The sequence below is a fragment of the Triplophysa rosa genome, linkage group LG23 (assembly GCF_024868665.1).
Source record: "Triplophysa rosa linkage group LG23, Trosa_1v2, whole genome shotgun sequence".
Classification (NCBI taxonomy): Eukaryota; Metazoa; Chordata; class Actinopteri; order Cypriniformes; family Nemacheilidae; genus Triplophysa; species Triplophysa rosa.
In genome coordinates, this window is record NC_079912.1 from 17766600 (window position 1) to 17783397 (window position 16798).

At 37.4% G+C, this 16798-nt stretch overlaps 3 protein-coding genes across 3 annotated transcripts; all 3 read left to right on the forward strand.

The window, feature by feature from the left end:
- The first annotated feature begins 2458 nt into the window (after positions 1 to 2458).
- On the forward strand, positions 2459 to 11305 carry zmp:0000000991 (mucin-2). The gene is made up of 5 exons (XM_057323187.1): positions 2459 to 2735; positions 3695 to 3792; positions 4335 to 4512; positions 6375 to 6426; positions 6872 to 11305. The coding sequence occupies exons 1-5, from the start codon at positions 2620 to 2622 to the stop codon at positions 11018 to 11020; spliced, it is 4593 nt and encodes a 1530-aa protein (XP_057179170.1). The 5' UTR covers positions 2459 to 2619; the 3' UTR covers positions 11021 to 11305.
- Positions 11306 to 12108: 803 nt separating this feature from the next.
- lg23h11orf65 (linkage group 23 C11orf65 homolog) lies at positions 12109 to 15566 on the forward strand. Its single transcript, XM_057322039.1, is given in 7 exon segments — positions 12109 to 12122; positions 13271 to 13394; positions 13510 to 13602; positions 13691 to 13744; positions 13842 to 14085; positions 14190 to 14385; positions 14997 to 15566. Coding segments are annotated over 7 exon segments (885 nt in total). The 3' UTR covers positions 15157 to 15566.
- A 208-nt stretch (positions 15567 to 15774) lies between these two features.
- On the forward strand, positions 15775 to 16756 carry ndufb4 (NADH:ubiquinone oxidoreductase subunit B4). Its single transcript, XM_057322974.1, has 3 exons — positions 15775 to 15981; positions 16350 to 16496; positions 16629 to 16756. Exons 1-3 carry the CDS (start codon positions 15805 to 15807, stop codon positions 16689 to 16691), a joined length of 387 nt encoding a protein of 128 aa, XP_057178957.1. The 5' UTR covers positions 15775 to 15804; the 3' UTR covers positions 16692 to 16756.
- Positions 16757 to 16798: the final 42 nt, after the last annotated feature.

Below are 16798 nucleotides of genomic sequence, written 5' to 3' on the forward strand. Positions count from 1 at the left end.
TGACCAAAATATCTTCTTTTGTGTTTTGCAGAACTAAGAAAATCACACAGGGTTAAAATGACACCAGGGTGAGTAAACGATGACAGAATTTTCGTTTTGAACCTATTTCTTTAAGTCCTCTGTGAGTCATTCTTGGCCTGACCCATATTTGGTGTGATACAGTATTCCCCCATTCCTCCCCCCTTTAACAACCATTAACACTGATCACTTTTGCACTAATGCATTTTTATACAGATTTTTCTGCTTGGCTTGCTATGAAAGGTACTGAAAGCATGATGAAGATTGATGAGTAATGAAGAGTGATACCCAGGTATCATGGGTAAAATCCACCAGAGTTATTAGTCCTTGTTGTAGTTAAATATATTTTGAATTAGTCTTCATTTTAATTTTTGTTTAATTTTTAGCAATTTTATCATGTACTTTTGAGTTTAATATATTAGTTTAGTTTTTTTAGGATTTGTTTTTATTTTCAGCTATTAAGTTTACCACCTCAACTTAATTGTGTTATGGTCTCTGTGTACTGTTGTTGCTGTTTTTGTGTTCTGGATGCTCCTGTCACCAAAACAAATTCCTTGTATGTGCAAACATACTTGGCAATAAAGCTCTTTCTGATTCTGATTCTGATTAATTCAGTTTTTTCCTAAGGCAACATTTCAAATTTTAATTTAGTTTAAGTTTTAAAAATAATATTTAGGCCAATATTTGATTAGATTTCAGTAGTTTTAGTCAACTATAATAACCTTGATAAGCCCCTGATTACCCCTGAATTTAACTCTCTAAAAAGCTATTGGGATTTTTTTATTTGAATTAAAACATTAATGTTTTTTATGCATGTTTTGAAACACATATGCAGCCCACAATGAAGGTGATTTCAGGTTTAACTGTTCTTCTTTGGGAACATTTTATCTACACAATATAGGCAAACCCAACCTGCACACACTTTTTTTTTTTGGCGTGGTATTTCGTGAACCCATTTTATTGTTATGCATTCACTGATTACCTGGAGCAAAACGGGTTCTCTTTATTTTTCAAGCTCTGCCTGATTTGCTGATTATGTTTTGTGATTACTTTTTTAGGAACATATAAAACTCGATTATGCTAACCACCGCAATACGTGCTCTGAATGCACCGCCACATTGTACCAGCATTTCAGAAAATCAATTCATAGTTATGAATTGGCCATGTCATAATCTCTCTAGGAGATAATCCATTTTCCAGCATTGGCGGTGGATTTATATAGCAGATGACAAGCGGCCTATGAAATATGTAACCCATCCAACTAAAAACCTACTACAACCATCATTATGATCAAACTGATCTTCTGCCAAAAAAACCTGAGAGACGGATATACATTAAACTTAAAATGCATTTATCATAGAAGTTTTTTTTTGTTTTAATCAACAGAGTTAATTAAAACTGTTTAGATTCTATCACAGAAATGAATTGCGTTGCTATAATGGATCAGCATAGGCTAAGTATCGCTTCATGACTAGATTAATTACAGTCTGCAAATAAACATCAGCTTTAAAGAACGCTTCTTCCATACTACCAAACGCACACACACACACAAAAGATTTATCTAAATTATTATTTTAGCCATGCCAATTGTGTGTATCTGCATAGCGCACACGCCTTAAGCAATGCTACACTATGAACTGGCTATGACCTTCTTGCCTTGTACCAACAGGGCTAATGAGTTTAATTGATGGTCTGTTGTATTTCTACAACAAAAATAATAATAGAAATCCGCCACTAGGCCTATTCATCTTGATTACTGAACAAAAAAATCTTGACTACGATTGATTCTCCGTCCCTGTCATTCACCACCGTTCAATATTTTTCTACATTTTGCAGCACATTAAACCTTTTTGACAGTGCGATAAAGGGAAATGTATATCTCGTTGTTTACCACAGAAAGTATATATTAATATAACACATGTTTAATTATATCTGTTTTAAAATGGTAATTAAAGGAAAAAAACAATTATTTATCTTATAAAAGGAGCGATGTTTTGCTAAGCTAAGCACAATGTTTTAGAAAAGCAACGTACATTTTAGGAGTTCACCACTGCTGTTGTTATTGTCGCCACCTATCGGGCATAAATATAAATACTGAAGAAACGCACTTATTCAGTCAGTCATTTACTTATCACTGCTATCTCTGACAGATAGGCACGCATATAACAAAAATACTTTTATATGCGTTTAAAACCGTTTCAGAAAAATAAAACGTCTAGTGTCATAATTATAAGATATCAACTATTCCAAAGTATCACAGCTTAGCTACATTAAACAAATAACTTCCTACATATCTGTGTTTATCGCAGCAGTTATGGCCTAATATAAACGTCATTTCAAAGTACGCAGTTTGGCCCTGAAACACAATTTAATGTCGTACTTCCGTGGAACCGCTGGTGAAAACTCACGCGCGCGCATATGGGTGGGAAAAAAACAACACGGGCGGCGTCGGGTCATTCAGACGTTATGATGGGTCTGCCTCACCGTACGCGATTTTTTCCACTGGAATGTACAGTCTTTGATGGAACTCGAGGGTAAAACCGATGCCCGGAGGGGATAAGGGGAGGTAACCAAATCTGACGAGCAAGCGACAGTATTGCAATGTCAACAGATGATCTAAAGTTGCAGCAGTCAACTCGTAAAAGTGGAGAGAGAGCCAGCGTGTCTTGTGTCGTCTCAAATCAGGACAGATTTTACGCGCACGCTGACACAGCACGGTAGGCTACAAAGTTTCTACTAGAAGTGTGTGATATACTTTCTTTTTCTGTTTCTTTCACGTACATGTATGCGTTTCCCTGCTTTTCTCACTTTCAAATCGACCATGACTGACGAATGTCTGAGACAGATCCATTGCAAATAATATTATGGAAGTTCGTAACTTTAACTGGACATGTTAAAGCCCTCATGTAAAGACGTGGGTAAATGTTTGCCACAAGTACGTTTTACTTTTACATGTGTAAAGGTTTTCCGACAGTGACCCCTATAAACAATTATACACAATTATAGACAATTATAAAAAGAAGTCAAGTCGCTTGATAAACCAATTTCTGCTGCGTTTCGTGTTTGATATATTGTCTGGCACCTCCCCAATTATATAACAAGTAGCCTACCCCTTGTTGCCAGCACACAGACAAAACTACCAAATTAAATAATCAGGAATTATTTTCAGATTACAAACTAATCTTTAACAACAGGTTTTGCTTGGATACATCACAATTAATTTGTTTTCAGTGATTTAAAACGCACCTCCATAACAGAGATCATCTGATGAGTCGTTTTATTAATCTATTGGCATGAAACACGTCTTGTCATGTTTATGGTGATTTAGCTATTATGCAGTTTGTTACACCCTTTGCACATGGCTTCCTTGTGCAATTTTGAAAAGTGCATCAATATTTTAATTCACAAAATTAATATGAGAAATACAAAAAAGTCATTTGCTATCATTCGCTGCAAATGACTTTTTTGTATTTGCACAAAACAATTGCAGTTCACTGCCAATGTCATGTGGTCATAAACTAAAAACAGGTCTATGGGTGTTACCTGTGAAGAATTCTTCTAAGGGGAGTTAACCTTTAAATCATGTTTTCACTAAACAGTCCAGACATGGATTTAATGTGTTGAGAAGAACAGTCTCGTTTTGTATTGTTCAAGCATTTACATGACAAACGCTTAGTTCTCAGGATGTAAGTGAGGATGAGAAGGACTTTGAAGCCCAAACTACAGCAACTTCGCCATCACTGCAGTTAACCGGCCAGCAGAAAAGCAGCAGAGGTGAGTTTATAATTCATACATTTACTTTCAGACATACAATACAGTATATTGATATTAAAAACCATGAATATCGATGTTGTGATATTACTACATATTTGATAAATAATAAATACGTTTTGACTTGAGACTCACAATGGTTACAAACTCTCTGCACTGCATTTTGAGTGCGATTCATTTGCCAAAAAAGCAAAAACACAAAATAATGTTTTTGACTGATTTGAGCATTATTTGATCATTTAATTCAGTAGATATTGTGATAATAATAGTGTTGCTGTGAAATCTTTTGTCCAAAATAATTGCGTAGTGAAAATCTGAGAGTGACAGCACTAATATACAGTGTTATTCAACAGTCTGAAAACGTATACATTTTACTTATTTACTTATTTATTTTACTTATATAATTTACAATTATGTAATTTTATGTTTTTCTTTTTTCTATTGTATTTCATAACTGGATTCAGACTTTGAACAGTACTGTATGCATACATTGTTATGCTATCAATTGCAATGCTTTATCTTGTTATCTTGTGATGGCTGATCAGATCTGCAGATCAAGCAGATCATACTACTCAGGTCCAACAAAGACACCAGCAAGACATCAGAGGATCAAAACGAATCTTCCAGATTCACCGCTGTCCTCTCTATCCGTCTTCCCATCAAAAGAAACAAAAAAGACACAGCAGAGGACACAGAAGAAACACTGCTGAATAACACTGACATGTGAGTGTGATAATCTTTACATTTATACACACAATAAACATTCAATAGCTTAGCTGTTATATTATGTATGTAAGGGATAATCCACGGCTAGCCATGCATTAAAGGATTTTAATGCACGACGTGGCGGCGAAGAGCATTAAAATTCTTTAATGCACGGCTAGCCGTGGATTACCCCGCTTATACCATGGTCATTTGCCAAGTTAAAGCTTTTATTGATGTTTACAGTGTCATTTCAGATCAAACAGGTGAAAATGACGGTTATTTTGTCAGTTAATTTTAAATGTAATCAAACTGACTGGAGCTACCCGTGCGTTAAAGGCTTTTAATGCACACCTTCCAGCCAATCAGAATCCAGTATTCAAACAGACCATGGTAGAAATAAGGGATAATCCACAGCTAGCCGTGCGTTAAAGGGTTTTAATGCATGACGTGGAGGCCAAGAACCACCCTACGTGAAGCGTGGTGCATTAAAATCCTTTAACGCACGGCTAGCTGTGGATTATCCCACTTATACCATGGTTATTTGCAAAGTTAAATGTAAACAAACTTACTGGAGCTACCTGTGCGTTAAAGGGTTTTAATGCACACCTTCCAGCCAATCAGAATCGAGTATTCAAAAAGACCATGGTATAAGTCTATGTATACAATATGAGTATGTGTTTGCACTTCCTGGCAATGCATGGACTGATGAATCATGTAGCCTAAATGCACTGATTCACATTGCCTAAAAGCATCTGCCAAATGCAAACGTATAATGCGTTCAGTTAACAATATGGATGATAAACATGAGACCTCACATTATACAATCCTAAATGTAAATGTAAATGTAAGTAAATGTTTTATGAAAATTAGATTTCACTCAATACACAAACAATGCACACAATAATATCACTTTTCCAGTGAAGTATGCCATAGCACTTTGTGTTGTTTGTCATTTGCAAAGTTCTAGTCAGTGCAGCAAACGCCCTTTCGACCTATGACTGGCAGTAATAGTCCTTATATAGCAATAAGTTCTGTTTTATTGGGCGTGATTGATAACAGTGTAAAACCGCTGTGTATCTCCACACGTCTGCTGTCGTCTGGTAGTAACACATGTTCACATAGGGCAGGAATGTTTACACTTTGAAAGTAAATAAATAGTCCAAAAATATCAGAACAAAAAAAGTACAGTATTACATTATGTATTATGTTTTTTTATAGCTAAGCGATTGAGAAATATAAAAGTATTGGACTACCTTACAATGCTACCGATGTGTGTGAGTGTGCGTCTGTTTGGTAATGGGTGTGAGGAAGTCTGTACTGGTTAGAAAACAGTTTGGACCCCTCCCTTCAAGCCAGGCAAAATGCTTAAAGTAAGTGAAAGGATGGAATGTTGTTTATCTTGTTTCACTGCATTGCATTGATGAATATATGAAAGGCGTTAATGTAGGAAAACTATTTGCAGGGAGGACTAAGCATAGCGTGTGAAACATTGAGCTTTGTTTTCTTTATTGTTTCTTTATTTATCTGCCTGAGGCAGGGCTCCACACTAACTTTTTTTACTAGGAGCACTGTAGCCCCTGACTGAAATTTTTAGGAGCGCACTGTTGGCGGCTCGCGTTCTACTCGTCTTTCCACATGAAATAACAACTAGAAGAAATTTGCAAATTTGCAGGTCGCACATGCACGAGTACTTGTAAAAAACGCTCTTGCTGTCTCGAAAAGACCATTTAGTCGCAGTCTGGAGCCCTGGCCGGAGGGAACTTGTCCTTGTGAATCTGTGTGATTTGGCATATCAAATGTAACATGAAGGAAATATTTAATCAACAACTCCACTGAAAGATTTTTTTAGTTTATTAAAAATTATTTCTTCAATTTAACAGTGACAACTCGCATGAAACGCTAAGGAGAACAGCTAATAAACACCATACAGAGGTAAGCATCCAAGATGTGAGATTTATTCTTTTAAGAAAAGACTATAATGATAAACTCTATATAGTCCTAAGGAATATTTGATATGCTAATTATTAAACTGATTTGTGTATATTTAATGCAAATTGTTCATTGCATGGCTCTCATTGAATGTCTTTCAGCTCTAATGGTTGATGTTGTGCTTGATGTATATCTTTTCAATGGAATGCAAAGCTCAACTGTGAAGCTGAACTGTTTGTTTAGAGTATAGAAAGGGAGTGGTGATTTGTTAAAATATCTCAAATATATGCGAAGCATTTTGTTCGGTTTTCCCAGGCTAGTCTGGAATTTAGGCTTTTGGTGTAACAGAAGAATTTAAAATTCCTCTGTGCTTGCATTGCTACTTGGATTTATGTGCAATTTTTAAACATACTGACACTAATACAAGTTTTGTTGGTTGTTCTGACAGCTAAGGGACAGATTTTCAACAACAGAGATTTTTTTTAAGGACGGGGATGGGCCAAAATCACCTTTTGATGAAAACAGCTTTTCCACTCCACAAAGTCAACATGGACTTACCACACCTTACCAGGGACAAGATACAGGAATACAACACAACGTACACCTTGATGAACGAACACAAATAGCCAACATCGACTCTATGAGACATTCTACTCTACAGTCTATTTGTGTGATACGACCAGAATTCAGCAAGGGGACAAATGCAAACAAGGAATCTGGAGCCACTGACCACAGAGAAAACGTTTTAACAACTCCACATGACAACAGTCAACTGACATTGCTTGGAAAAGACAGTAGTCTAAAAGCAAGCGCTGATCGCAAGCTCTTTACATGCCGTTCAGAGGTACTAAGCCAGGTGTTATCATTAGCCCCTTTTCCCACACCGCCTTCTGGAAGTAGCCCTGATCCAGAACAAAGTCATCTCAATCCTGCTTCAGCTATGTTAGCATCCGCCCTGGTCTCAGTTCTTGTACCACCTTGGAGTGGCCGTCTTAGAAGACCCAAACAAGGAGGCAGTGAGGTAGAACATGAATCACAAGATTGTGGACAGAATGCCAACCCATCTACCTCACTCCGCCAAGACCCCCGTCAACAACCGTTTCTTCCCTCCTATAGACCACTAGCTGAACATGTGATACAAGAGCCCAATGACAACGACACTACTGGAACCAGCTACAGTTCTCCTGAATGGCAAAAAGAGAATAATTCTCCAAACATCACAACTACAATTCAGTCTAAGAGAGCTATTATGAAAACGTTTTCTGTGGACACATATAGAGCCACAATGTACAACAATGCAGAACTACACCATGTTCCCATACCTCTGGACACTGGTCAGGTACCCAAGTCATCCCGGTCTGAGGAACATAAAGAACACAGAATATCAAAAACTGAAGATCAAAGTGAGTCTTTCAAATCATTGAGCTCCAAGCCAACAACAAGCAGCCTACTTCTGTCATTGAGGAGGGCAAATTTGAGAAGGCTCAATGAGGAGAGCACACAAATGCAGACTCCGATAACTCGGCCTGTCAGGTCCCTTACATTGCCAAGCAGAAGTATATTAAAGAATGCTCAGTCGTACACCTCTGTTTTTCGTAGTGAGGAAGCCGGAGATACAACAGAGCCATACTCATTTCCAGACACTCCTTCAAAAACAGAGGGAATATCAGATCATTTTAATTTCTTACCTAGAAGTAAAAGGGTAGTGACAAGGCCGTCCCTGTTTCTAAACAAAACAGATTCAGAAATTTCAAAGAATCCAGAGACTTTCATTGCAAGAGGTGAGGAGCACATTTCCCTCAACTCCACAAGCAAATCCAGCCCACCTGAAATTCCCAAACCTCAGCAGCATTCTTTTTCCTTGAGAAAATACACCAAAATAGAAGGTGGTGATCCAATGGAACTAGTTAATTCCAAAAATACAAACCAGCGAAACTCGAATATTAACAATAATCCAGACACTTTCTCCCAAATTTCTTCAAACAATAAAACAAATTTGAACATAGATGTTCCGCGAACAGGCTTTAATGGTGGAAACTTAAAATCACAAAATATACCAGAGAGCAAATCTATAGCTACAAGAACCTTCACAGACACTCTTAAATTCTCACCCAGGAAAGAGAACTTTTCCGTTGATGGAATCAAAACAACAAATGAAGGGCAGACATATAAGGACACTGAAAAGAAAGCTTCTCAGTCAAGTCAAAGCCCAATGGATCTTTCAAGTCCTCTGTCGCCAAGCAGACCTACGAAAGGTTTTCGTGTTCCAAGCATCTATTCTTACCTACGAGAGTCCAGCCCAGCAGTTTCAACCACTAATTCCCCTTCAACTCCTTTTTCCCACATACAGAGTGCTGAAAGTTCTTCCTCTCCTATTCAAGGTGGAGGTAAAATACTGCCGGGTGACAGAAATACTGTTCCCTCCAGATTTTCTTTTGACATCGGCCCATTTGATTCACAGCCGTTAAAAAAAGGCTCTTCCAGTTCTCTTACCGGCCCAGCTCAATCTCTGCCTCCTGATTTTGGAAGAAAATCAGCACCCCGTCTTAGCACTTCTCCATATTCCACTCTCATTTCCTCAAGACCTGCACTCAACAGCACTTTACAAAGTCTGTCCTCTCCACCAGCAGCCAAACCACAGCAACAATCTACATCAGATGATACTATAACCATACGTGTTTACCCTATAAAACTTCACCCAAGTCCTTCTTCCTCCATGTACAAGAACGTAACAAAGAGACCAAAGGAACAGCTAGGTTCTCTAGACAGAGAACAGAAGACAAGCGCAGCGAACACTTCTCAGGCTTATTTAGGTGCACCAGATAATCACAAACCTGCCCAGCCATGTCTCTCACAAACCGTACCACGTTTTTTCACAGAGCGCCAAAGTGCAAATATAACCCCACACCCAAGGCAGCAACACACATGTTCTCATGAGGAACGTAAAGGCTCGATGGCAGTTCATCTTAATAAGGATAATTCTCATTCTAAGCACAGGCTGAATCTGAAAGAGAATACGGTAACAGCAGAAAGTAAGCCTCTGCTTGAAGCTGAGAAGGAGACTACAGATTTGCAACGGCATGAGAGATTGCAGGAAATTCCTAATTCAAAGAAAGGCCTCTTTGCATTGCGGGCTAAGAAAGACAATGTTTTTATGGCAGACAAAGATGATGTTACTCCTCAGTATTTGAAAACCAAAAGAAATTCACCAGTATTGAAAACAAGCAGCAGGATTGACCAGATGTTAAGTCGCTTGAAACAGACATTTGGTGGCAAACGTTCAGACAACACTGTTGACACAAAAACTGGTAACGCCGCCACTCAGAAACCTTTATACACTGAGACTTTTGAAAGAAATAAGAGAGAAGAGAAAAGGTGTTCTAAGAGCCAATGGGAACCCTCTTTGATTAATGACAAAACAACTTTGAAATCATTGTCACCAGCAACATTGATGAAATCGGAGAATACGCTAAATGTGGATGTCCAAAGCAGGATAATGGGTGAAAAAAGTTTGAGTTTTGGGAACTCATCATTAACCAACGATAAAGCATCTTTACCTTCGTTGGAATCATTATCACCATTAAGATTTAGAAAAACTGAGAAAACGTTAAATGTGGACGGGCAAAGTAGGATTAGGAGTGAAAAAACACTTGGGAGCCAGTGGGAAGCTCCAAACTCACCTTTGACTACTGATAAAGTTTCTTTGAAGTCATTGTCGCCATTACCATGTAGGAAACGTGTGAATCAACTAAATGTGGATCGCCCAAAAAGGTGGAGTGATGAACTTGAAAAACGGTCGTACAGCAGCAGCAAGCACAGGCTAAATCTCCATAGTATGAACCGCTCTGCCACTTTACCACATTACCGAAACTCATCTTTCAGTCCCTCATCAACCTCTTATCTCTCTGATTACGATTCAGAAGACATTCAGAATGACAATGTGTTTTATAGTCCAGTGAGCAAAAAAAGCAATTCGCTTTGTGAGTCTGTCATTGTTCCACAACTGAGCTATGCTAAGAGTAATGTGCCTCAAAACCTCACAAGATCTCGCTTGTCCTCTTCCTGTGCAGATTTAAAGTACGGTCTGAATAATGGGAGATCTTTCTCTGTCAGCAGTGTTGTTTCAAGCCGCCCTTCAGGTCCAGGACGAATCTCAACAAGTAGCGTCAGTGACCTATCAAGTTTAGATGACTTCATGCCCAGAGGAAATTATTCAGGATTTGGCTCTCCGATCAATATCAGCTATTCCCCTACCTATGGTGCCAAACCTGTCACCTATAATCAGTCCCAGCTTGGAAATACAGATGATCATGTTCTGAATTTAGATAAACAAGAGGACTCTTCATGCTTCTGGGATGATGCAGACCCAACTCCGCCTCCCTCACCACCTTTTTCTCCATCGTCCCGTCGCATATCCCAAGCTCTCGCTGTCTCCTCCCCCATCCGGACAACTCCAGAAAGTCCTCCTCGTGGAATGCTACCATCAAGGAGCTACTCAACCAGCCTGACTGTTTTTGAGGAGTCTGGTTCTGATACCACAACTGATGACGAATACTATCTTGATAATGGCAATGATGACATGGAAACAGAACTTTAGTAAAAGTATTATGTGTTGTAATTGTTTCATTATTTGGTTGTACATTGGACATTTAGAATGTGTTTTTTCTGTGCACTGGATCATTAATGAGAAGTAGCCTAAAATAAAGCCAAAACAAGGTCAGGGAAAGTGAATCTAAATGATAAAAGCATCTATTAATTACATTTGCAAATCCAGCTCATACTGTAGTCCAAGAATCATATTTGTGCATCACAGAATGAGTGAGGACTGTATTAATTTCCTATGTTATACATAATTAAAACAATTTCGAGCTTTTTAAATATACAGGACATTAAACAATGTTTGATTATGAATGTATTTACAATCTGACACAATGCTGTTTTATGAGGTGTTTTCATGTTTTTGGTAATGAGTTTTTTAGATGGCTAATGATCACGTCATTTCTTTTGTAAAGAGTTGCTGGTGTAGGTCATAGACTGTTTCACTGTGTTCTCATTTGAAAGCACAGCGTGACAGTCACAACATAAATCTCTCAGACATTCTATACTTAGCAGCCTACAACCGAACCACAACATAACCAAACAATGTTTAACACTGTGTGCGTGTTTACTTAGTTATACAATTCAGAAAGCAAAAGTACGGGTCGTCAGAATTTGTCTACGGTGAATATAATCAGATTTTAATACTCATGCTGTGTCTATGGTGGTTTGTCACCATTTGAATAGCTAAGTAAACCTGAATGTGTTTGTCTTTGATAATGTTTGGATTAACAGCAAATACTTATTATATATATGTATATTATAATTATATATATATATATATATATAATTTACCAGAATTATTGAATGATTAAATTTTATACAAATTTTTGCTTATTAGAAACCTTGACATAATATTTACATTTATTTTCGAACATAAGCCTATTTGAATGCTCTGTTTCTTGAGGATTACGAGAATCTCTTTACTGTCTTATTATATATATAATAATAATATTTATAACAAAAATGTAATATATTGAATAATTGATGTTTTGTTGGAACAAAAAATTCATTGGCATATATGTTTGAAAATGTATTACTGACTAATAGAGTTGAAGTATGAATTGTAAATAAAAAACAACATCAGAAATGGCGCTTAAAAAGTAAGTTACCGCTCAAGTTCATTTCCTTAGCATACACATTAACTACGATGTCCTTAGTCAACACAGTAGGGTCTAAAGTGAAATGTCTTCTAATAACACAGAACTACATGATGTCAGGCTATTATTGTTTTGTATCATGTCACAACATGTCCTGTCGCATAATTAAATATGGGCTAATTACACAGAGGGGTGTTATGGGCGCTAAACTTTCGACAGCGCTACAGTTTGGCGCTCTTTTTTTTTTAGCAAGGCTAGGTTTGTGTAACTGGGAGGCTGTTGTAAGAACTTGGGTAAACAGAAAAACCGTGCAATAACACATACAGCAGGCTACCTCTTACGTTTAAAGACGTTTATGGCTGGTCCCATTGAAATCTGCTCACCCGTTTCTAGGATTGTGTTGAACCGGTGTTTTCTCGTTGCTCCGGTAACGGCTGTTGGCGTGCAGTGCAGTCACCCGCCCGATCGAGGAATTAGATCATTCCGATAACATTTGTCTTATGTAATTTGCTTCACCGAAGTTTACAATTTGCTGTATATTTAGTTTTTTTACGTTTTTGCATCATCTGTTTGACATCTTTGAGATATGCAGTTCAAATGCGTTTTTAACGTTTACTAGACGATGGACTTTATTTGGATATTAGTAAGACTGTCAAAATAAAAAGACGCTTCATATGCAAACAGGAGAGAAACACTTTTAATAATATCTGGGGTGACCTGCAAAATTAATATTAAAATTAAAATGAATTCAGTGTTAACAGAATTATTGAATGATTGAATTTTATTAAAAAAATTGCTTATTAGAAACCTTTACATAATATTTACATTTATTTTCGAACATAGGCCTATTTGAATGCTCTGTTTCTTGAGGATTAGGAGAATCTCTTTACAGTCTAATTTATGACTGAATCCCTGAAGGCAATAATACAGAATTGTGGTAATTAATACAATTTTGAGGTTATTGAAATGTTCAGAGTAAACAAAAGTCAGCTTTTTCTTGGCTTCTTGCAGCATATACAAGCAAGAGCAAGAAAATGATTGAAAACACATACTCTTGCATGTATACAACAGCCTACAGTAAAATGTAATAGACTCGTTTCTGAATGAGTGAAGCAATGGAAACAAAACTGTCAATCAATTTTCTCCCTCAGGCATCAAACATCCTCTTCAGCTGGGGATAGTGCTTTAGAGAGAAAAGAAATTCTTGTCCCAAAGCAAAAACCTTTGTACAGTAAAGAATCGAGAATCATCCAGCGAGCATGCAGGAGACATGTTGTTAGTGATCACAGTCACTGGTGTTACATTTCAGTCATTTTCTCCATCACGGTTACATATTAAATGGCTTTAGAATGATTAAACAGCTAGTACATACCTGTGTCTGCATGTCTAGGATACAGCTGTTTTCAAGCACCTCAAGAAACTTGTGAACTTCCATAATGAAGGAGACCCACGTCTGTTTCTAAGGTTTATTAACCCTGTGGAGGTAAGGTACAGTAGCTCATGTGCAGATGACCTAACTGAGATGTTTTCTGTTTACCAAAAAAAGTGTATGCATAAATGTTTTGTTTCAGGCTAAGATTTTAGACGCTGCTTCAGGGGCCCTCGTCCGTTTCAGACTAGGGGGAGTAAGTGATGGTGTTCATATTTCATGTTTTTCATATTTACAACATAAGGCTACAAAAAAGTTAAAAACAAATATTAAATATTAATGAAACTGTCCAGACTTCATATCCCCCAAATATCTACTACAAAATCTGCACCCGTGCACCAGTAGTGGACATGTGTGCCTCCAGCCCTAAAGATTACACACGTGCACAGCAAACGAAACTTGTGCCAGGACAGATCCACAATGGCCAACTGATGATCTGTGCTGATGATCACTCTGTGTGATCTCTACAGCGGGTAGAGAATAATGGCTGGAGAATTTTGTCTTGCAGGGTAAAATCTCCACTATGGACACTTTTCAGTGTATATCTATCCACTAAGCTCATGAATTTGATATATTGGACCTTTTAGCCATTTGTACCAGAATATACTATTAGCCTATTTAAACATATTTCCATAACTGAGCATCATACTGTATGTCTGAGTGTGACAACATTTTTCTCTTCAAAAGATTTCCGCGTTCAAAGACCCAATCACCCAATTGTCAATCAACCCAAGACACCAACTGCAAGAAGATGGACTTCCATTACTGCAGAATAAATCGGCAACAAGATGTTGCAAGAAAAAAGAAGATTAGAAAGATTGAATGGATGAGAAAAATGTATGTGTATGCACACACCAGTCAAAAGTTTAGGGTCACCTGATTCTTTTCCACATTTTAGCATAATTGTAAACTCATCAAAACTACGGAATAACACAAATGACAAAAATCCAAACTTTTGGATGATAATGTATGGGATGCAACAATATTATCGATATCATATTATGGCAATAGCAAAAATTGTCTAAATATAATCGTGGTCACATGTTTAAGAAACGATGGGTCTTCCGGGTCTATCATAGAGAATTTTAGAAAAAATAATAGATGTTACCTTTGTCAAGGTCCATCTGGTGCAATTATTTTATTTTATAAAAGGGATTTTGACCCATCTCATACTACAACTCATACCTCTAAGCAACAGTTATGATTAGAGGATAAAGAAAATAGGATGCTTATGGCACGTTTCCAAGTCATCATTTGTCATTTTAAATATTGCAATAAATATTGTCCCATGGACTTTATACCAAGGTTTTATCGTACAGTGAGATTTTGATATTGTTACATCCCTAATAATTTATACACAGAGTATATTGATTTTCTTCAATATATATATTCAGTTTTCTTTTCTCAAATGTGATAACAGTTTGCACGTTCTGTCTTACCGGTTCAAGGTATGCAGTAGGACTTGTGGATGCAGTAGTAGCGTTGTGGATGCAGAAATCTACACAGAGAATGATGAATTCACTGGAACAGATTGAACCAGATTCTGTTACAGAGCAGGAAGTAGATGATTTGCTTGCATGGACCAACGCTCTCAGTTTTGATGAGTAATTAAACTGTTTAACTTTTAACACATTTTACATAAACTATAATAAAGTCGAAAACATCACTGTAACGTTCTAACTAAAGTAAGGGTCTTTCAAATAAATCTATTTTTAGTTATATCAATGAATGGATGGATTTGGGTACTAGCAATTGTTGCATATAGAACAAACGTAAGACCATTTTTAATAGTGCTTTGGAAATTCTCTGTATAAATGTATGCTGTTTTGTGGCATTATAGCTCCATCTGCTGGGTGGGATGGGCATTGACTCCTCTCTCTGTTCCCCTGTAGATAAAGTGCGTTTTCTCTGTTCTTGATATCTGCGAGTTACTCAACCAGGATGAAGTGGTGACTATTTTTATTTATTTTTTCTGCACAAAGTCTGATGGTACTTGTTGATGTGAGACATTGCGTTTCAATAAAACTTTTACGAATGGTTATGAGTGTTTGGTTTCCTGTTTTTGACTACATTAAGTTAATCAGGTCTTGTGGAATTTAATTAATCGTTAACGGGAAAATGTAATACCAATGCATGTGTGAAGAACAGTCGGATACTCTGAGGACAAGTTCTGAAATATCGCGAGACTCATGTACAGCACATAGCCAATCAGGTGTCTCCGTCTTGACTGGGCGTGCCTGCTCGCAGTTCGCAATCATGGCGGACTACAAAGAGGCTCCTTTGGCTACACGGCCAAAAACATTAGATCCAGCCGAATATTTTAATCTTTCACACGATTACAGACGGGCTGAGGAGGATAGAGCAGCTCTGAGGGCTCGACTGAAGAGGCAATATATGGTGCAACTAAACAATCCTCATCGGAAAGAGCTTATCGTAAGAGAGATGTGCTACGGATCACAGTTTAATAATAAAACAATAACTGTAGTGCGTGTTGTATTAGCTTGTCAGTTTACAATGTGGGTATGGACATTAATATAGTTGAAATGTATGTTTAAGAAGGTGACGTTGTTAAATACCGAGCCAGTGCTCGAGTGACCTTCAGTGCTGGCAGCTTTGGGTCTCATGTACCGCTAGTAGGTGCAAACCGCGATATTTTAGGCTTTGCTAAATGTGCACACTATTATATTGCTGCAGTTACAACATTACTTGAGTTACTAAGAAATAAATGATCTACACTTACCATGTGATTATAATTCTTTGATCGGATCTAAAGACCAAGTTCCACGTGTTTATATTTGTAGGAGGATCCTGCTCTTACACGCTGGACATATGCACGTACCAACAACATATACCCCAACTTCAGACCGACTCCTAAGACTTCTTTGCTGGGTGGCTTGTTTGGAGTCGTACCCCTCTTTGTTTTGTACTTTGTGTTTAAGACAGACAGGGTGAGATACATTTTAAACTTCCGATTCATGTCACCGTGTGTTAATTCTCATTTCTTGCACAGATTTATTTTTCATCCAGAATTCTCATATCGCAAGAAGTTATTTCAAATGTGATTTTCCTTCTTTTTCCAGGACAAAAGAGAGGCCAAAATAAAGGCCGGAACCTTTGAACGCCCCTATAAGCTGTCATCTTGAGAGCAAGTTGTTGTTTAACTGTTTATTGTAATCAAAGTACTTGTAATTATTAAATAATAATAAAATACTTTATTGTTGAAAATTCTCTGTCCATGTCTTTCCTGAAG